General features: G+C 48.7%; 1 protein-coding gene across 1 annotated transcript in view; it reads left to right on the top strand.

Moving 5' to 3' along the window:
* Positions 1–1,587: 1,587 nt before the first annotated feature.
* EPCAM (epithelial cell adhesion molecule) overlaps positions 1,588–22,163 on the top strand; it is a 56,952-nt gene continuing 36,376 nt past the window's right edge. The window contains exons 1-2 of the mRNA XM_084901020.1: positions 1,588–1,611; positions 11,601–11,815. Coding sequence (XP_084757146.1) covers positions 11,752–11,815 — 64 coding nt within the window. The 5' untranslated portion in view covers positions 1,588–1,611; positions 11,601–11,751. The remainder of the gene's footprint in view (positions 1,612–11,600; positions 11,816–22,163) is intronic.

Below are 22,163 nucleotides of genomic sequence, written 5' to 3' on the forward strand. Positions count from 1 at the left end.
CACAGAACTTTTTGTACATTCCACAGCCACTGAAAGGGCTTTTGTCCTCACACAGGAAGGACAAATGACAAAGGCAATTGTGTGTCTCCTCACAAGCCCACACAGCAGGCTTGGAAAGAGAAACTTCTTTCCCCAAGAAGCCAGCTTTCCTGAGCAGCCACAGCCACAGATGTGGTCACCCAACCACATAACTGGAGCAGTGTGGTGCCTGAGTTCCCACGCGTGTGGCAGGGTGCTCATCATATGCACAGTACACACACACACACACACACAATCACATATGCATGCACACGCGCGCACACACACACACATATACACATACACACACGCACACAAACTCCTCCGTCCTTACTAGCAGGCCTCTGATTCAGAGAGGCCACAGCTGCAAAGAGCCTGGGGCAGGCATCCAGCCCACCCCTCGGAGGAATAATAAATTCCTCTTGTCCAGGTGTGACCATCAAGGCCCAGAGGGTCCTATGACTTGTCACAGGTCACACATCCCATTCCAGTGAAGAACGTTTGGCAGCATCAGAAAAGATCTGTTTCCAAAAAGTATACCCTGGGCTCCCTTCAAACACAGAGTTATCCAGGGCCTGTTGAGAGGGTGAGACTCCAGACTGCCCACTGAGACCAGTTCCAGGGAGGCACTCATTCTGACTGAGAGGGGCTGGACTTGCCTTTTTGTTGTTTTCTCCCTCTTTATTCCTGTCATTGCTCTAACAAGGGTACTGGACCTTCAGATGGGTTTTCAGATTTGTTTGTTAAAGGTAAAGCTTTTCTTATCGAAGGAAATTCTTTTTTTAATTTTTTAATGTATTTTTATTGATTTCAGAGAGGAAGGGAGATGGAGAGGGAGATAGAAACATCAATGAGAATCATTGATCGGTTGCCTCCTGCACACCCCCTCCTGAGGATTGATCCCGAAACCCGAGCATGTGCCCTTGACTGGAATTGAACCCAGGACCCTTCAGTCCTCAGGCCGACGCTCTATCCACTGAGCTAAACCAACAAGGGCTCAAATAAAATTCTTATACATCATTTTCTTGCACCCTGTGAATGGTGCATGAAAATGAACCCAACCCATTTCCCCTGCAGACTTGGCTGACAGATCACTCTGTGCTGAGTTTGGGGATCAGTCATGGTAACTAATCCATCTTGTGTACATCTGGTGCTCCAAGCAGGTGACTGCCCTGGTGTTCATTTTTATATTTTGTGTCTTGTTGGATCCTGAATTTAAATATAATAACCAATCTTTCATGAGTTTGGAAATCTAAGTATTATATCTGGCTCTATTTAACTGACCAATTCTACCTTAAGTAAGACATCCCCTCTCTCTAGGGCTCAACTTCCTCTTCGGTAAATACAAGGATGGATCCATCCGTATCTCCCAAGCTCACTTGTTACAGCATCACCTGGGTCTCTTACAGATGCCCCAGAAGGGGGAAGGCGGGCTGGAATCTGTGTCTTTAAACCCAGTGGATTCTTCCCTTCTGGCAAATTTGGAAAAACGTTAACACCAGATGGTTGCTAAGGTCTTGTTCTACGCTATGATTTATAACTTATATACATAATTCTTTAGAAAGAAGATGCAGTATGATGATGATTTTGCAAGTATGTGTCTTGTATTTACTAAATATCATCTATTATGATCCTCAGTTTTCCTTTATAAACACACACAGGCACACTTCGTATTTCCCTTTGCAGAATAAAAACCTCACCGGGCACTCATTCCTTGGGCAGCTTTCCCTGGGATTGTCTTGGAGCCAGGCCCTCCCCACTCCTGCCGGTGGAGGCCATGCTTCTTTGGGAGCTCAGCAAAGAAGTTCCCAGACACCTGTGTGACTCCCTCCCTCACGGCCCTTCCTTGGGTGGTAAATGTCACTTATCAGTGAGGCCTGCCACGTGGCTAATCCCATTGCTCCCTCTCCACTTCCTATCTTCCTTCCCCCACTTTTCCTCTTCAACACTCACCACTATCTAACTCAGTGAATATTTTACTTACTTATCTTGCTTGTCGTCTGCCTCCCCCACAAGAACACAGCTCCTTCCAGAAAGGGATTTCTATCTGTCTTGTTTCCTGCTGCAGCCTCCGTGCCAAGGCTGCGTCACAGTCGGTGCTCCATCAATATTTTTGGAATCAATGAATGAAAGGCCTGTTAGGTAAATAAATGAATAAATGAGCACCCAGGAAAGGTTGCAATGTTTGACCCCAAGAAACAGCCCCTGCAGCCCCAGGCCAGCCTCTGGCTTCTAGCAATTTTGCTCCTAGCCTATTGGTTCATGCACATCCTGGTCACATTGAAATCCCATGATGGAATTGCCTCGTGGGTGGCTGCACAGTACTCGGGACTGCCTTGTCACAGGTCACACATCCCATAAATAAATAAATAAATAAATAAATAAATAAATCTCGGAGAAGGGAGAGGAAAGAGAGAAACATCAATGATGAGAGAGAATCATTGATTGGCTGCCTCCTGCACGCCACCTACTGGGGATCGAGCCAGCAACCCGGGCATGTGGCCATGGCTGGAATTGAACCTGGGACCTTTCAGATCACAGGCCGACGCTCTATCCACTGAGCCAAACCAGCCAGGGCCATAGCTCACTTCTTGATGCCTGACCCTGACATTGTCCTCTCCCTTACCCCTAGGGCCCAGTGAGAGCTTGGTCACCTTTGCCCCAATCTGGAGTTGTCCAACTCCCAGCCACACTCCTGACCCTTTCTCTAAAAACAACATTTTCTTATTAAAAAGAAGGGAACCAGTTTGGTTCAGGGGATAGAGCATCGACCTGCGAACTGAAGGGTCCTGGGTTTGATTCTGGTCAAGGGCTCAATCCCCAACCCTGGTCAGGGCACATGTAAGAGGCAACCAATCAATGTGTCCTTCTCATATCAATGTTTCTCTCGGTGTGTCTGTCCCCCGCCCTTCCACTCTCTCTGAAAATCAATGGAAACATATTCTCGGGTAAGGATTAACAAAAACCAAAGAGAAGGGAAATAAATGTTGGGTTCCACCTCTCAGAATGGATCAGATGCAGTCACAGGGCCATAGGGAGGTGAGATTCGGGAGGTCGGAGGGAGAACCTTTAACGTGGGTCCCTTGTGTTAAAGGTCCCCCAGAGAAACTCGTCCCAGTGCCTGTGGTTATTCGATGATATTGACCTCTGTGATGTTTGATACAAGTGAGCTTTTGAATTAGGGGAGAATAGTTATGCGTGTTCACTTAAGGAAGGTTTAGAATAAACAGGTAAACAAAACGAAAAAACAGCTACAGCTAACACAGAGAATGCTTAATAGTGCCAGGGATTGTTCTAAGTGCCTTTATACTTAGCAATTTATTGAATTTCACAACAACCTATAAAAATTTGCTGTGTTTTCCAAAGCCAGGAGACATTTCTTATACTGCAGTCAGGCAAAACAAAAAACGGGAAAAGATACGTTTTGCATCCTAAAATAAACCGGACTCACCCCTGTCTGGATGCGGGGTACCCAGGATAATAAAACCTTGGTTATTTCCTGTGACTTCCCAGGGTCTGCCAGACCACAGGAGCCCTCGGGTGGTGAGCTAACCCTTTAGGTTGTGCTCTCAGGCCCCGCTGACCGCAGCAGCATCGGCCACCGCCTCCTGCCCACGTGGCGGCTCTGTTCTTCCCGCTCTTCTCTCTGTGCCTATGGGTGGGGGAGAGGAGAAGAAGGACGTTAGTGCATGGCTCGGGAGAGACATCACAGGTCTGGGATCAGAAGCCCATCGCTTGGCCTTTCTAGAAGATGGCAAAACAACGAACCACTAGCTTGCTCCAGTCAAACCTGTACTCAATGGTCAGTTCTGAATTTCAGGAAAATTTGTAAACGTACAAAGGGACCACAGATGCCACCATGCTACCCCAAGCCTTTGCACAAACCCAGGTGAATTCTGCATTTCAGCGCTCCCTCAGTTTCTTATGCAACAGGCAACATGAACAAAAATACCTGAACTGAAAGGAACCCACCTTAAAGGCAATTTAGCCGGAACCAGTTTGGCTCAGTGGATAGAGCATCAGCCTGCGGACTGAAAGGTCCCTGGTTCAATTCTGGTCAAGGGCATGTGCCTTGCTTGCAGGCACATTCCCAGTGGGAGGTGTGCAAGAGGCAGCTGATTGATGACTTTCTCTCATCGATGTTTCTAACTCTCTATCTCTCTCCCTTTCTCTCTGTAAAAAATCAATAGCAAATATATATATATATATATTTTTTTTTTCTTTTTTTTTTTTTAAAGGCAATTTAACTGACAAAGGAAACAGTGGACCTGTCCCTTCACCAGAGATGAAATGAAGGGGCTGCCAGCGGGAAAGAATGGAGGCGGGAGGGGAGGCTCCAAGAGCTGCTGCAGAAACTCGCGCAGCTTCCACGTGACTCCTGGGCAAGCCTGGGAAAGTCATGCACACACACACACACACACACACACACACACACAACCCAGCATGCCCACTTCTGAGGGTCCACCGGCCTGAGAGCTGGTTTGTAAGCCTAGCAATGCAGGCTTATCCACCCGTGTTACAGCTTTGCTAGGAGAGGCTGTATACATAAAACATGAAAAGTAAACAGAATCACCGCAGCGATAGATGCTAACCTCTGATAAATGCAAACCCTACTATTTCTCTGAAAATGCTCTACATTCATTTATTTAAGTTCTAGCATAAATTTGTTTCATATCTGATTTTCCTCCATGTGTCTGGGTATCAACACTTTATTATTATTAAAAACCATCTTTTTTTCTTTCTTTTTTTTTTTCCTGCAAAAGCAGTGCTTGTTAATTTGCTAAAAACCAAGAGAAGCAAAAAGAAAACATAAAAAAACACCACAGCCACACCATCTGCACATTTACAATAACAACCACTTGTTGAGCAGCATAAGTTAGGCAGGGTACTAAGCCCACTATGTGCATTTCATATATATATATATTGATTTCAGGAAGGGAGAGGGAGTGAGAGATGGAAACATCAATGATGAGAGGGAATCATTGATTGGCTGCCTCCTGCATGCCCCACACTGAGGATAGAGCCTGCAATCCAGGCATATGCCCTTGACTGGAATCAAACCTGGAACCCTTCTGTCCTCAGGCCGATGCTCTAATCACGAGTCAAACCGGGTAGGGTCACTTTGTGCAGTTTTAATTTAATCCTCACACGCCTGTAAAATAGGTAATTATCTAAAGCTCCACCTAACAGGCCTTTAAACAAAGTCTCAGAGAGGCTGGGTGTGCTGCCCAAGGAGCCCAGCCAGGAAGGATCAGAGCTGGGGTTTGCACTCAGCTCTCTCAACTTGGACTGCAAGGTTTTATTCCTTCGTTAAGAATTTCAGGAAGTAAAGAGAGAATTGGGGGGCTGGGGAGCTCTTTCCAGGGCCCAGGAATCTCAATCTTTCTGCAGCTTCCTGCCAGGGTTCCCTGCCTGGCTGGCCATCCTTGGCCACACCCACCTGCCCACAGGTGCTACCTTCTGCATTTGCTCCATCTTTAGCAGCTGCAGCAGCAATATGTTTGCATGTGGCCTCAGGGGCAATACTACAGAGCATGAACGGAAGTCTCACTAGCAAGGCTGCTGCCACAAGAGCCAGAGGTCCTGTCCCATCGGTACCTTGTTGAATGGCCTTGGACAAGTCCTTTAGAGTCCCCATCTCTCGTGGGAATAACAGCAGTCAGTTTTTCCTGTGGTTCTGTTTGTTTGTTTGTTTAATATAGTTTTACTGATTTCAGAGAGGAAGGGAGAGGGAGAGAGAGAGAAACATCAATGATGAGACTCACTGAAGGGCTGCCTCCTGCCTGCCCCACACTGGGGATCGAGGCCAACACTCAGGCATGTGCCCTGACTGGGAACCAAACCATGACCTCCTGGTTCATAGGTCGATGCTCAAACATTGAGCCACACAGCTGGGCTCCAGTGGTTCTAAAAGAGTGGTATACAAGCCCACCCAGAGAGTTTAAATGCCATATAACACAGTTACTGAGATCACCAAAGGCAAGGATAATCTCTGTAGAGCATGTTTACAATGTTCAAAGGGCCTTTGGTGACTTAGATTATGAAAACACACACAGGCAGACTAACCAGTACTAAAGGTGCCTTGGTCGTGGAACAGGAAGAGGCACATGCATATTGATCAGAGAATTTACCTGACATGCAAACCCAGAGTAGGCAGGTTCGATGGGACATTGGACGGGGAGAAGCTGGAACTCTGAGGGTGAGACTGAGATTGGGCTGAAGTCAGCAGCATCTGAGCTGAGAGTGGGACCCCGCTTTTCATCCGAACGGTGGGACCCTCCCTGGGAGAGGCTGAGTTCCTGGTCTGTCTGTAGGCTTTGTCTCTTTAAACTTCAGAAGAAAGCTAAACTGAGAAATAGGAGGAAAGGGTAGGCCAACGCTTGAGTGCCCCAAACCCAGGATGCGGGTCCTGCCGATTTCTGCGTCTGAACGTGCCAGCCCAACCAGCCCAGCGCGCTCAAATCGAGCCGCTCGCTAGCCAGACTCATAGCTCTCTGGGTCTAATGCCCTGTGGTTTTAAACCACCAGCGCTGCAACAGGAAGAAGAACGTACTGTAGTATTTCTCTGGGCTTCAACCGGCTCTTAAAATAATGCTTCTGTTTCAGACGATGATACCCTGAGGTGACCTGCCTATCCCTGCAGTTTCTCATGCACCCAAGTCAGTAATTAATGGTCCAAACTAATCTTTTCTTGGGGATACCATTGAAGACCCAGTGCTGTGTTGGGCCTACAACGAGGGTACCCATAGGTTTACCACCCTGTCCTTATCCTCAAGGCGTTTGGCACCAGAGAGCGTTCGAGTCACCTTGAAGCTGGGCCTGAGCACAAGAGAAAGAAAAAAAAAAAAAAGTACAGGAAATGCTTTCCTCAGTGTCAGCTCCTTCGAAAGATCATCCCTGATGACATTTGCCTGTGGCTGGAAATGTTTGCACAGGGATTGCATTGTATGGAGCATTGTGCCTCATGAATTTGCCTTCTCGGGTTGTATTGTCCTTGCCCATTTCCAAGGGCTGAGAAAGGGAAAGAAGGGAGCATTGATGGGTTCCTGCTGTGGGTCAGCACTGCGCCAGCAGCTTTACCAGTGTAACTGCATCCTCACAACCACAGTATTCCCACTGGGCAGCGGGGAGGATGCAGCTCTGAGGGCCGTTGGAGAGGATCAGAGAAGTTGAACGATGTTTAATTTTATGGAGGGCTGTGGCTGAGGGGGCTGGAGCCGAGAGCACAGGTTTATGAGCAAATGGGGGCAGGGGATTCAGACAGCAAGCCAGGGTTCAGCTCATGAAAGACCTTGGCGGCTGGGTAAGGAGCGGGACTTTCTCCCGGAAGCTAAAGGGGCCACCAGAGGACAGCAGTGAGAGTCCTCCCACCAAATCCGCAGGGAGCTCTCTGGCAGCTGTTTCAGGGCTGGTGGGGCTGGAGGAGGAGGGAGATTGCAGCTGGTGGGGATTGCAGCAGGAGACCAGGAGAGAACTCTCTGGGATGGCAAATCCGTCTTTCCCTCTCCTGCCCCCACCCCCTGCCCACAATAATGGTCTCTGGATTTAAATAAGTTATCTTAATAACCAATTTTAAAACTTATCCACAAGTCAGCGGCCCCTATATTGGTTTGGATGATTAAAATGGGCCAAGCTGAGCCAGCTGACAGAAGTTTGTGCCGTGGCCAACAGTCCAGGTAGAGTAGGTGGCTGCACAACACCCTGAAAACATCATTTAATTTCTCTGATCCTCTTTGCTTCATCTGTAAAAATAGATTTCATCACCCCTCTCCTGTGTGAATAGGGGAGTAGCGTATTCAAAGTGCCTAGCACACCACCGGCGATCAGGAAATGCCAGCCAGTGTCATCACTTGCGCCTGGTGGCTTTGCTGTGATGGCTCCCTCCATCCCGGCTCTTCCCTGTGGAACAACAGTGTCCTCTAGTGGCTGAATTGCAGATGACAACTCTACCAGGTGCTGGGGGCCTGCTCCTGCCTCACCCCACTTGGCATAGGGTAGAAGTCTCCTTCCTCCCACACAATCAGAGCTGACAATGAATCAGAACTACCCAGACTGCGCCTCTCAGGGGAGTTCCAGCCCCAACCTGCTGACCAAGTGACAGGCTCCATCATCCCCTCTACTAGACTAGAGGACCTCAAACTCAGTGGGTTCTGAACCTTCGGCTAGAAAGAAAACACAACCTTGAGTAGCCGGGGGACAGTTTCCTAGACACAGCCAATGACCTCCAACTGCTTTCACCCCACCCCTAAGAACAGTGTGAGTTGAAAACAAAATGCCAGCTGCACAGCCAGGCAGCCCTCAGCACAACAAGGAAGGAAGCCATCAACAAATCCTCACTGGGCACCATCCAGGCCCCTGGCTCCAGGCCAGGTGGTAGGCACAATGGCCAGCAAAAACAAAGCCCTGCGGGGTGTGGGGGGTTAATGGAGGGATGAGGACACATATGTAATACCTTAATTTAAAAAAATAAAAACAAAATAAATTTTAAAAAACAAAGCCCTGCCCTCAGGGAGCTGGCTATTCGGTGGGAAAGGACATTAACCAGCCACCGGATATGTAAGGTCAGACCATAGCAAAGGCATGAAGGAAAGGTTGGGGTACCAACACCACCCAGGGCAGCATAACGTCTGCTCTGTGGCACTCCCATGAGCCAGAGGAGCACTGTGCTGGTTGAAGGGCTGCCCACAGGCTCCATGCACGTAGCACACATTTAAATGTTCGCTGCTTTTGGAGGTGGGCCAATGTGGCTCAGGGCTGCCAACCCCTCCAGCTGGTAGACGGGAGTCAGGGAAGTCACCCAAGGATGGGGGTCGTGGAGGTCACCAAAGGACGAATAGGCGTTAATAAGTGCTGTTTAAAAAAGAAAAAAGAAGGCATTTCCAGAAGCAGAAACAGCAGGTTCTCAGGTCCTGAGGTGAGATCCCATGGGGCATCTCTGGTGAATGGAAATCAAAAGTGGTGGGGGTAACGCTAGAGCATGGGCAGGGGCCAGGCCATTGGGTGCTGGGAGCCATAATCAGGAGTGTGGACTTGATGCTAAGAACAGTGGGAGGCTGTATTCAGTGCTCCTGCCTCCCTGCCACACACACACACACACACACACACACACACACACACGCACGCACACGCCCCCTCTTGCTGCCTCCCTCCGCCCCTCACTGCCCAAGGTGCCTCCATCAACTCTTTTCTGGACTCCGACCTCTCTTCCCTCCTCCCAGTACCATCCTATCAAATTGTGTCTGAGATTACCCGCCCCCCCTTCCTTCTCTCTTTCCACAGTAAATCCTGCTAAATAAAAACGCATTCAAAACTTCCAAGCTGCAAGAATTTCTTGCCAGCCCCGTGTGCCCCGCCCTTCGCTAGGCTGGGCCTGAGGATGGAAGAGGAAATATCTCCTTCCTCACCCCTGAGGGGCTTCTCCTCTCACCCTGAAGCCAGACTGGCTCTGGCTGGCTGAACTGTTCCGTTCCCAGCCCTATCAATGGAAACACTCACAAATGCTCCCTCTCTTACTGAACATTCAGGTCTCACAAGGAACCAGTCGGATGGCCAGTCAGTTTACCTGGTGAATGGCTTAAAATATACAATGAAAGGTCACTGGACCAGGAGTCTGAAAACCTGGGTTTGGAACCCGGTCCTGACTTTTTTTTTTTTTAATATATTTGTATTGATTTTTAGAGAGAGAGGAACAGTGAGATAGAAACATTGATGAGAGAGAAACATCAGAGATCAGCTGCCCCCCTGCGTGTTTCTCACTGGGGATGGAGCCCTCAACCCGGACATGTGCCCTGACTGGGAATTGAACCATGACCTCCTGGTTCCTGGGTTGACATTCCACCGCTAAGCCACACAGGCAAGGTGACCTTGCCATTTTTAAAACAGGGTGTCCTTATACAAATTTCTTGACCTTTCTGGGTTTGGTTTCTTGATTAATAAGCTGTTGGTTAACAAGACTTCTTCTGCCTCCCTTGCAGAGGGTTTTGGAGGATCAAGGAGACCCTGCAGTGGTCCTGTCAGGGTCCTGAGATGGGGGCCACCCATGGGGACATCTTCACCAGCCACAGTGAGATGAGGAGAATAAGGACAATGAAAGCAGACTTTTACAAAGATTTATTCAACTGAAAAAACTGGCCTTTATTCTGAGATTGTGTCCTTCTTTGCATGGAAATTACATTATTTTGTTTGTTTTCTAAAATGATGTTGAGAATATATATATTTTTTTAATGTCGTTACTTGACAAAATGAAAAGGTAAGTAGTCAATTTGAGGCACTTTAGTGGTCAGTGAAACCCCAAATCCTCCTGAGTAAGTGAACAGAGGCCTTTGGTAAACCCCCAGTGGCACTCTCACTGTTTTCCTCCCCTCCTCTACCCCTCCTGCCTCCTCACCCCCCCACCGGCCTCCTCCCTGCAGCCAGTGTCCTTGCCCTTCATTGGCATTGAAAGGACACATCCTGGAATCAGACTGTAGGAGGTAAGTACCAGTTATGCCTCTTTCTAGCTGTGTATGAGCTTATGGTCTCTTGTGCTTGCGTTTCCGTGCCGATGACATGTATGTTCTAACAGTGAAGACTGAATGTTAGGCATACAGAGCAGCACATGGCACACATGAACCCTCAATGAATGGGAGCCGTGACTCTCTCTCCTCCCGGCCCCTGCCTCTCTGTACCAGGTCACAGCGGCCTGTGCCAGTCTCAAGCCACACGTCCTTGTGCTTCTCTTTCTCCAGCCTTCATGGCCTCTCCCCGTCCGCCTTTCAGGGCCGAGAAGCCATGGGCTTCTCCAGGAAAGTTCTTGAAATGGAAGACGTACAGGACTGTTCCGAATAAACAGAAGGGAGGGTTGTTGTTTTCTTTTTTTGTTTTTTTTTTAACATTTTATTGATTTTTTACAGGGAGGAAAAGAAAGGGATAGAGAGTTAGAAACATCAACGAGAGTCATTGATCAGCTGCCTCTTGCACACCCCCTACTGGGGATGTGCCCACAACCAAGGTACATGCCCTATGACTGGAATCGAACCTGGGACCTTTCAGTCCGCAGGCCGATGCTCTACCACTGAGCCAAACCGGTTCTGGTCAGAAGGGAGGGTTTTAACTGTGCTCTTCTTTTTCATCTAAAAATCGGCCCATGGACTTGCAGATGAGGAATTGCTTCCTGGTTCTCAGCAATCATTTGCCACAGCTGAGCCAGGGAGTGAGTCTGGAAGCCAAAAACTTGGGAGAAGCACCCGTTTGCAGAAGCCAGGTGTTTGGTTGGTTTGAAGGAACCTTTTACTATTTCAGGGTTCTTTTCATTTATTTATTTATCTATTTATTTTCCAGAGAGGAAGAGAAAGATAGAAACATCAATGATGAGAGAGAATCATTGACCAGCTGCTTCCTGTGCATTCCTACTGGGGATCCAGCCTGCAACCCTGACCCGGAATTGAACCGTGACCTCCGGTTCATAGGTCGATGATGCTCAACCATGGAGCCACACAGGCTGGGCCGGGGTTCCTTTTCCAGGACACAGACTCGCAAACCCTTCCCCTCGCACAGATGTTGGCTGAGATCACACGGCGCCATGTGTCTCTGTGTGACTGCAGGGGTTCAGGGAGCCGGGATGTGCACGCGCCTCCACGGCTTTGGTCCCACAAGACAGAACTCACAGCTGGCCCCTAGGCTGCGGTCAGCCCTCTCGGGTGTTAGTGGGAGAAGACAAGAGGCATAGTCCTGGACTTCTGGAACCAGCTGAAAATGCCAGCTAGTGCCCAGCGCCACGCTCCTGAGAGTTGGCACCCTCTGCCCCTGTCATCCAGAGGTAAGGTACTTTGTTCTTGCTTGGAGCTTATAATATCTGGCATAATTTGAAGTTGGAAGTTTGTAAGCAAAGGAGCTTCCATATTTCTTTTAAACTTAAAACGATACGAATAATGAGCATCTTGGGTTTTTCTGTGTTCCTCTCTCATTGCCCTAAAAAGCACGCCGAGGGTTTTGCCTTTTAGGGGTTGCTTTCATCCGGGTCTGGCTTCCTTCATCCATGGTTCCCGGGGTCCCACCCTCCTCCCTGAGCTGCTGCATGGTGGCCGCATGGCTCAGTCAGGCAGTCAATGTCCCCAAGGAAAAGAGGAAACAAATCTAGTCCGACATTATAAGCGAGACTCCGAGGATCCCCCCTGGTTGGACAGCTGTTCCCACCTGGGCTCTTCCTAGATAGTCTCCATGTCATCACGTGCTTCCCTTACAGCAGACTGAGCCCACCTGAAGGCCCCGCAGAGTGGCCCCACCTCCCTGAAGCACACAGCCCCTTCCCTTGTGGCTCCTCCCCTTGTGGCTCCTCCCCTTGTGGCTCCTCCCCTTGTGGCTCCTCCCTCCCCTTGTGGCTCCTCCCTCCCCTTGTGGCTCCTCCCTCCCCTTGTGGCTCCCCTCTCGGCTCCTGCAGAACGCCATGCCCTGCTTGTTAGCAGAGAACAGACCTCCTCATTGTCTGGTTCCTTCCCAATTCCAGCAGGAAATGGTGGCACGGCTATTGAAAGAGGGAGCACATGAGCAAAAGCCTGCACTTCTACAGCTCCCTCTCCTCTGGGTTCGCCCACATTTTCTCACTGTTTCCCCTACACTCACCCTGGCTGGACTGTAAAACTGAGTGCCGTGACCCGTCCAGGGGGGCACCTGTGACTGGCCTGGCCCAGAACAGGCCCTAATGCTGAGCTAACGCGGCCTGGAGCACCAATGTGTGGTGTTCATGCTGACTGCACGTCTTTCTGACACTCCGAGAGCTGAGGTAGTAGCCAGTTAAATTAATGATTAGGTGGAAATGATTCCTTACCCACCAAGTTTCTCCTTTATTCTCTCTGACCCTGACAAGGAAGCAGCTTCCAAGAGCCACGACCAGGCAGCGGGACTTCAACTGAAACTAATAAGAACCTGCTGAGCGTGTTCTTTGTTGAATTTGACATATTGTTTAAGCCTCTACTAGGTGCCAGGGAATGTTCTAGATGTATCAGTAAACACACAGAAGGAATCACCCTCCTTATGGAATGTTTTCTAGACAATAAACAAACGAGTGTGTTATTTAGAATGCCTGCTGGTGGTGGTGCTTTGGAGGAAAAAAAGTTAGAGAATGGGACAGGGATGAAGGGAGTAAGAGAAGGTTTAGAATGTTAACAGGCTGTCAGGAAATTATTCATTGATGAGGTGACATCTGAGGAAAGGCCTGAAAGAGGAGGGACCAAGCCCTCCCACCTGGAGCTGAGGCTTTCCAGGTGGGGAGAGAGCCAGTGCAAAGGCCCTGGGGTGACAGAGGAACAGCAAGGAGGACGGAGTGGCGGAAGCAGATTCAGAGTAGGTAGTGCCCAGGCCTGTGCGTGGTCTTCAGAGCAATTCAAGAGAAGAGAACAATCGAGACCTTGGCCTCATAGAGGCCATGAGCATCTAAAGCCCACATGGCAAATGCTAAAATAATAGCTCACCTGGGAAAGATGGTTCTGCCACGGCCGAGGCCGGCTCCCTAATTGATAAGTGCAAAATGAAAATGCAGGGTCCTTTGTGCAAAAGCCCGGGGAAAGGTGCTGTTAAAGGCACTAAAATATGCAACGTTTTCCTTGCTTCCATGGTCTCTCTCACCCCCTCATGGTGTTTCCTATTTGCTAGTTAATGTCATACTTCCACGGGGAACAGGGATGTCTGTAGGATGAATGCAGACCCTCACAAGCCCTAGGGAGGGGGTGGACTGACCCTTGACTACATACATACGTACACACTGGTGTGCCATGCCCCAGGCAGAACCCATGGTGGGTGGGAGTGCCCCCCAAAGGTTAACCTCTGTGCCAGGACATGCTCAGGACCCAGACTGGGGGGGTGGGGGGGTGAGAGGCTTACCTCTGCTGCTACCGCCAAATGTACTGGGGCGCTGCTGGCCCCTGGAAGGGACAGCAGCCACCATGCCTCTCCCCAAGGTGCTGCAGGCACCATGCTCAACCACAGTTCCCCCAGGTCCCTAATAGGGGTGTAAGGCAGCGGCATTGTGAAGACAAGGGCAGGGAAGGGGAAGCTAGGCGGGGTCAGGTGAGCCAGGGAGCAGTGACCCATCCCAGGGAGGCAAGGAGTTGGTGAGCGGCAGGCCATGCATGAGGGAAACTCCAGGCACCGGTTCCTGCTTCACTGGCCCATCAGACTTCACTTAGGAAACATAATTTAGAAGATAACATTATTAAGAAGGGTGAAATTATTTTTAAAACTATCTTCTTCAATAACTCTGTAATAATTCTTAACATGATTAAAAATATCAAGACTGCCGAAACCAGTTTGGCTCAGTGGATAGAGTGTCAGCCTGTGGACTGAAGGGTCTCAGGTTCGATTCCAGTTAAGGGCATGTACCTTGGTCGTGGGCACATCCCTGGTACCGGGTGTGCAGGAGGCAGCTGGTCGATGTTTCTCTCTCATTGATGTTTCTAACTCTCTATCCCACTCCCTTCCTCTCTGTAAAAAATCAATAAAATATGTTTTAAATATCTATATATTGTATATATCAAGACCATAGCCACAGAGCATTAATCCCCAAGGGCAGGACCTTCTGAGCATGGAACCCTTCTGAGCATGGGGTCCTGGTGACCACAGCGATCGCACACATGGCTATAGCTTTCGGCTTAAGTCCCGGCAAAGGCCCCTGCTCCCTGCTGCTCCATCGGAGCGGAGACCGGTGCTCAGACAGCATTAGGAGGGGCGTGAAGCTCCCCGCTGCAATAATGAAAACATGGACCACAGCCTGAGGAGCAATGGTTGAGCATCCTCAGATTCAGAGCCCTGCCACCCCACCAGCTTCTTCCAGATGCTTAAGGCCCCGGGGGTCTGGTGTGTTTGTGCCAGGAGTAATAACTTGCTTTTTTTACTTGCTTTAAAAAACGGGATATGCTGCCCCTATGCCAGCCTCTGGGATCAGAACCAGGCTTCATGTCTCCCAGGGTGCCCGGAGAGAGGTTTATAAACCCACAGACACTTTCTTTCTTCTCCCCAAGGTGGAGTTTAACCCTAATACTATCGATAATTACTACCGATTCCTGGGGAGTTGTGTTGAGAACATCTTCTCTGTTGGGCTCCCATTTCTCATCGTAAGGGGCTTGATGAAAATACAACCCCCATGCATTTGGGGAAGGTCTCAAGGCCCCTGAAAAGAAAACGAAAGCAGATTTTGAGTTAAACAGTATAAAGGAATAGAGAGACAAATACTAGGAAAGTTTTCACTTTGATTTCAGAATCGATTTGTGGAGATCCAGTTTCATACAAATGGGAAAAAAAAAATCTCCTCAGCCTGGTAGCTTGTTTTAATAACCCAACACACAGGCAACTGAGAGCATTTAATGTGAGTTACTTGGTCCTAGAAGCCCCTGTGATTAAGTAGCAAATCTCTGCTGGGCCCCCTTTTCTAGGCCTGCACAAAAACTGGCACCAGCAAAAATAAATAAATAATCACCACCAAACTGGCACCAGAAGGACTGGCAACTGTGGCAGAGTCAAGAGTCAGCAGGGCCCTAACTCGTTTGGCTCATTGGATAGAGTGTCGGCCTTCGGACTGAAGGATCCCAGGTTCGATTCCAGCCAAGGGCACATACCCAGGTGTGGGCTCGATCCCCAGTGTGGGGTGTGCAGGAGGCAGCCGAGCGATGATTCTCTCTCATCATTGATGTTCCTGTCTCTCTCTCCTTCTTCCTTTCTTTCTGAAATCAATAAAAATATATGTTTTTTTAAAAGAGTCAGCAGGGCCAGGGCCACAGTGTGGTCAGCAGGTTCCTTCAAAGGGCTTTTAGGCCAAGAGCCATGACAGGACCAGGAACCAGCAAGAAGAGCATGGCGGACTCTCCCCAGTGCCCACGGCCTCAGGCCACAGCCTCCACCCCTGATAACACCGAGGGAGGCGGTGGGAGGGGCCAGCTCGGAGCCAGTGTTCTTTGCACATTTATGCCAACGTGACCTGATTTGTTAAGCGCAGGCTGGAGAAGCCAGATATACCTGTTTATATTCAAAGCCAGATGCTAATGGGGGCGAGATAGCTGGGAAATCAATGGCGCCGTGTAGGATTGTCTCCCGGCCGCAAGCGGAGAGTCAATGCCTCCTTTGTTCCCAGTGGTGGGAGAAGGCCCCAGAGTCAACCTTGTCGCTGAGGCGCTGTACCACACTGTCACCAGCAGAGGGCAGGGTTGCATTTCAGAGGGGCAGTTTGAGAACTTGAATTTAGATAAAGAATTTGAAGCCCCTCATCACACTCCACCCCCTTGGAAAATTACAAAGCCATTCTGAAATAACTGTGTTGCTTTGTGAGGGGGGCGGGGCGCGGATTTCCTCATTGGGATGGTCTTGAGCAAAATTATACTATCCTGGACACATGCCCCTTTCCCACCAAGGCCGAGGAGTCTAAGGAATAAATATTTCTCCTCGCTCCTCTCTCTCCTCCTCCCCCCTCCATGGTCACTTTAGGCTTGCTCTTTAGTAATGCAGGGCTTTGCTCCCCATTAAAAGGAATGTCAGGCCTCAGTGAGCAGGTTGGGAAAACATGTTGGAGGGAGAGCGCCTTCCCAGCATACCTGACGTCAACTGTACCTTGAAGGCAGATTCTGGCAGTCCTCAGGGCCTGAATCTGGTCTCTGAAACACCAGAGGCTCTAACTGGAGTTCTGCCTCCTGAGTCTGGACCCCGCTCTCCAAGGTAGAGACAGTCGTGGCTTCCAAACTCTGCTAACCATGCCAGTAACTAAACCCAATATGAATTTCCCTCATGGGTGCCAGAGAATGTCCTCTGTGGGGCATGGCCTCCTTCCCCCACTCCAGTCCACAATTAGCCAAATCTTGGCCTAAGCCACCTGTTGGTGTTTGGCTGTGAGACCCCCCCTCCTTGTCTCTTTCTCTTTCCCTTCTGGTCTCCAGGGCCCTTTCACAGGCTCAGACAGAATGGAAAGGTATGTTTCACCTCCTTGGGCCTTCCTCAGATGTCACCTCTATGTCTCTCACCTGGGAGGGTGTGGGTATCCATCAGAAGCCTGTCTAGGAAAAAGGAAGCATCATTCTTTTTTATTTTTTATTTTTTTAAAAATTGATTTTAGAAAGGAAGGAAGAGGGAGAGAGAAAGAAACAACAATGATGAGAGCGAATCATTGACCGGCTGCCTCCTGCACGCCCCCCACTGGGGTATCAAGCAACCCAGGCACATGCCCCTGGCCGGAATCAAACCCGGGACCTCTTAGTCCACGGGCCAGTGCTCTAGCCACGGAGCCAAACCAGCCAGGGCAGAAAACATCACTCTTGACAAGGTGCTTACATTTTAGCAAGGGGAAACAACCCAAAGGAATGGAACTCTACAGTGGGACACCTAGCTTTGGAGGGAGACCTATTTAAGTGGAGGAGACTAGACAACCACATAGTAGCTGCATTTTCCCCCCTCACTGAGCAGATAACACGGGGCCAGACACACCCAGCCAGGCTTGGTTAGCAACCAGCTCTGCCCAGCACTGTTTCTGTCACTGAGTCCGGTGATCTCATCGCGAAGGCTGCCTTCTCTGTCAACTGTTCCAAGCACAGAATCGCCTCCACAGAGTAACCTTTGCAGGTGGTAATCAGCCACTCTTTTTAACACACAGCCCTAGCAGATCTGGCTCAGTGGATAGAGCATTGGCCTGTGGACTGAAGGGTCCCAGGTTTGATTCTGTTCCAGGGCACGTACTTCAGTTGCAGGATTGATCCTGGGCCCTGTTTGTCTCTCTCACACTGATGTTTCTCTTTCTCCTCCTCCTCCTCCTCCTCCTCCCTTCCACTCTCTCTTAAAATCAATGGGAAAATATCATCAGATGAGGATTAAAGAAAAATAAAATAAGAAATATATATCTTGCGGAAAACAGTTTGGCTCGGTGGATAGAGCATTGGCCTGAGGAGTCCTGGATTTGATTCCGGTCAGGGGCATGTACCTTGGTTGCGGGCACATCTCCAGTGGGGGGGGTGCAGGAGGCAGCTGGTCAATGTTTCTCTCTCATCAATGTTTCTGGCTCTCTGTCTCTCTCCCTTCCTCTCTGTAAGAAATAAAAAAAAAATTATATATATATATATATATATAACACTTTAATTTCTCTTCTCACTGTGTTCATGGTATATGAGTATTCCATACTGGTCTGGGCTCTGAAAAGGATGCAGTCGAAGAGCCTGTGACCCCTCAAGGTACCTTCCACCCACCTCCTCCCAGGGGCTAGCTTCCCTCCCCACATGGGCTTTTAATGGGCCATTTCAGTAGCCCCACTCCATTGAGCAACATTGCATGCTTAGCTTGGTGACGTCAGATTTTAGGCATACTCCCATGGCAAACTTCGGCATGTCCTATTTACCTAGGCACTGGCTCTCACCAAGGAACTCAAAGCCATTTATGGGCCCTGTCTCCTTAGCTCCCGCGGGAGCCCTGAAGGTGAAGGAGAAACCGATTTAAAATATATTTTTTTTAAAAAAAATGTCCTAACTCTCTGTACCTGTGAATGTGATCTTATTTGGAAAGAGGGTCTTTGCAGACATAATCAAGTTAAGGTGAGGTCATACTGGATTAGGTGGGCCTTAACCTGACATGTTCACACAAAGAAAGGGGGATAAGGACACAGAAAGAAGACACACAGGAACATGCCATGTGACAATGGTGGCAGGAATTGGCGTGATGTAGCTACAAGCCATGGAACACCAAGGATTACCACAACCACCAGAAGACGAAAGAGGCAAGAAAGGACCTCCCCAAGGTCTTCAGAGGGACCATGGCCCTGCCAATACCTTGATTTTGAAACTCTGGCTTTTAGAACAGCGAGAAAATAAAATTCTATTATTTTAAGCCACCAAGTTTGTAGTTCTTTGTTACAGCAACCCTAGCAAATGAATGCAACTTTTAAAAAGTTACTTTCCCCTAATGTCTCCAGTCTTTACAAGGTTAAAAATATAAATAAATAAAGGCTCTGAGGGCCCAGGTGCAAAGTGAAAGTTAAAAGCAGGGCTCTAAGTTGACAAAATAAACCAGCCTCAGGGGCTAAGAGCCATGAGGGAAGAAGCTGGTTGGACTGGTTTTTGCATACAATTCCATGACTTTAATCCCAACCAGGAGGAATTTTAAAGTTGAATGATTCAGTGAGTAAGCCTAAGCAGCTGCCTGGGGTTTGTGTGTGTGTGCGCGCGCGCGCGTGTGCGCGCGCGCGCGTGTGTGTGTGTGTGTGTGTGTGTGTGTGTGTCCCTGTGCTAGGCCTCTGGGGAAAGCCAGATGAGTCAGAGGCCCGTGCCTTTGGAGAGCTCTTTCTCATGGGACATGCCTCAGTGCCAGGTGTAATGGAATAGGTAAGTGATTAGTTAAGGTGTGAGTAATAGGCTGTAGGGGCTCAAAATCAAGAGAGTGATTCATTCCACCTAGAAGAGAATCAGCCAGACCCAGACCGTTTCATGGAGGAGGAGGAGGAGGAGGAGGAGGAGGAGGAGGAGGAGGAGGAGGAGGAGGAGGAGAGGGAAGAACAGGAGGAGAAGGAGGAGAGGAGGAGGAGGATAGGAGGAGAAGGAGGAGGAGGAGGAGGAGGAGGAGAGGGAAGAGCAGGAGGAGAAGGAGGATAGGAGGAGGAGGATAAGAGGAGGAGGAGGAGGAGGAGGAGGAGGAGGAGGAGGAGGAGGAGGAATTCACCAAATAATGTCTGACTGTGAAGTCTGCAGCCCAAAGGAGAGGATGGTCTTCTGTTTTCCCAGGAACACTGATGTTTTTCTGGGACGTGTTTCCCACCAATAATAAGTAGTGCTCCCTGCTCAGCGGAGAGTATAAAGCTGGACCAGAGCCTCTCTAGAGGGCTCTTAGAATCTCTTCTTTTTCCTTCTGGTTCTCCAATTGGAGCCAGTGATCACCACCTTCTGCAGGTGGAGAAGGTCAGAGAGGATAGGAACTGCTAATGATCTCTTATCAACTACATTTTCTTAGCGCTCTCTCTCTCTCTCTCTCTCTCTCTCTCTCTCTCTCTCTCTCTCTCTCCCCCCTCCCTCTCAAATAAATTTTAAAAACTAAAACATGAGGTGCTACTGAAGTATTTTGGCTTTGTTCTGTCGCTTGATGAACTAATACCAATTATCACAATAGCCTAGTGGAGAATTTCAGGGAAGGGAATTTGTCTAAGGCAGTGGTTCTCAACTAGAGGGTGATTTTGCCATCAAGGAATGTGTGTCATTGTCTAGAGACATCTAGAGAATGTGGATAGAGAATTCTGCAAGATGTTCTACCATGCCGTCCTACAGGAGAGTCCCCACAACAAACAATGATCCAGCCCCAAATATCAATAGTGCTGAGGTTTGATAAGTGAATCCTTAAGGATTTTTGAGCATTTGGACTTACCTGCTGCAAAATGCTGAGCCTAGAAAGTATAAAGATTACAAGCAGTCAGGGCTCCTAGAGAAAAGCCAGAGTGACTGCTTGGGAGGGGGGGGGGGGGGCGCGGGCGGGGGAGGAGTGGTGAGAGGAAGGTCACTATTAGCAGAAAAATAACTTGATGACAAACTTGGGACTGTACTCTCCGCCTCAACAAATGGACTTGGTGCCCAGCAATTGGCCATGCCAAGCTCCCCCAAGACCAATCATTCCTGAACCATCCATCCCTTTTTCTTGCACAACTTTACCTCCCACCACTCCCACCAACCCTATGTCTTCCGTCTTCACAGGGCAGCTCTCCATTCAGTGGAATCTTCAAGGCTTAACATCTCAGTTTCTTTGCAGCTGAATACTGTGCCTCACAGGGACTGCTTTTCTTTTCAGGCTACACACCTCAGGACACAGACAGAATTTGGACTTGTCTGTGTGGGCAACTGAGCAACCAGTACCATCTCCCCAGAACAGCCAGGAGTCTGGGAGGGATGCTTTGGATAACATTTTACAAATGTTTCTGGCCCTCTCTCAGAGCAGGATGTGTGGTGATCAGGACGTTCTAAACACCAACACCCCTCTACCCCTTTCCCAGGCTCATGACAAATACTGTAATCACTTCATTCTTTTAGACATAAAATAACCAGTAATTGTGTCCACTCTGAGTCTGTGAGTGAGAACAGTTATTTACCTGTATCATATTCCCCGGACTGACTCCAAGATTTAACATCTCAGTCAGGAAAGGGAGAAAAGTGTTAATGAAATATTTACCACTCAGTTTCACCAAAGTAAAAACAATGTCCCGGGAAATAATTATGTATATTTCTATACATCAATTATTTGGGAGGTCTGTGAAGAAGACTTTAAGAAGGTGATACCAGCAGAGGAAGGGAAGGATTCTAAGTGACTGGTTGTTTTAAAAAGCCAGATGGGAAAACAACAACAAACAAAAATGTAATAAAGAAAAGAAAAAGGCAGATGTGAAGGGGTTGGAGTGAAAAAGGTGAAGGAGTTAAGAAGTACAAATTGGCCAACTGGTGGACCCATGAACAAGAGGTCCTAGTTCGATTCCCTCTCACTATTGATCTTTCTATCTCTCTCTCCCTCTCCCTTCCTTTCTCTGAAATGAATAAAAACGTATCTTTTTTTAAAAAAGTAAAAATTGGTAGTTATAGAATAGTCACAGGAATGCAAAGTACAGCACAGAGAATACAGTCAATAATATTGTAATGACTATGTATGGTGTCAGGCAACTACATCACTGGGTGTGATCACTTAGAACATTATATAATGTCTAATCACTGGGTGGTACACCTGAAACTAACGTAATATTGTGTGCCAACCTTAATTGAAAAATAAAATTTTATTTAAAGTATTAAAAAGAAAAGCATATCTTTCGAGATCTGAGAAGTATTCGTGAGCATCAGTTTTAGGGAGGAAGAGAATAAAGCTTGCTCTCTGTAGTAAGAATCTATGAGCTTAATGTTGCTTTTTAAAAGATTCCACTGACCTTAAAAATACTGAAACCCTAAGACATTGGATTTTGGAGTGTGAGGCCGGTGGAATCCCAGGGTTGTGGACACGCAGACACATCCACAACAGAAACACAAGGGGAAGAAAAAAATGGGGACAGCCGCCTGAGCTACTGGGAATCCGGGTCCAGCAGGGAGCCCAGGGGACTGCCTGGAACACAGCCCCATTGGTGCCACGTGACCATCCCCCCACCCCCCCCTTCCCCTCGGAGACAAAAGAGAGGGGAGGAGACTTGGGGA

This window comes from Pipistrellus hanaki (genome assembly GCF_964339955.1).
Source record: "Pipistrellus hanaki genome assembly, chromosome: 12".
NCBI lineage: Eukaryota > Metazoa > Chordata > Mammalia > Chiroptera > Vespertilionidae > Pipistrellus > Pipistrellus hanaki.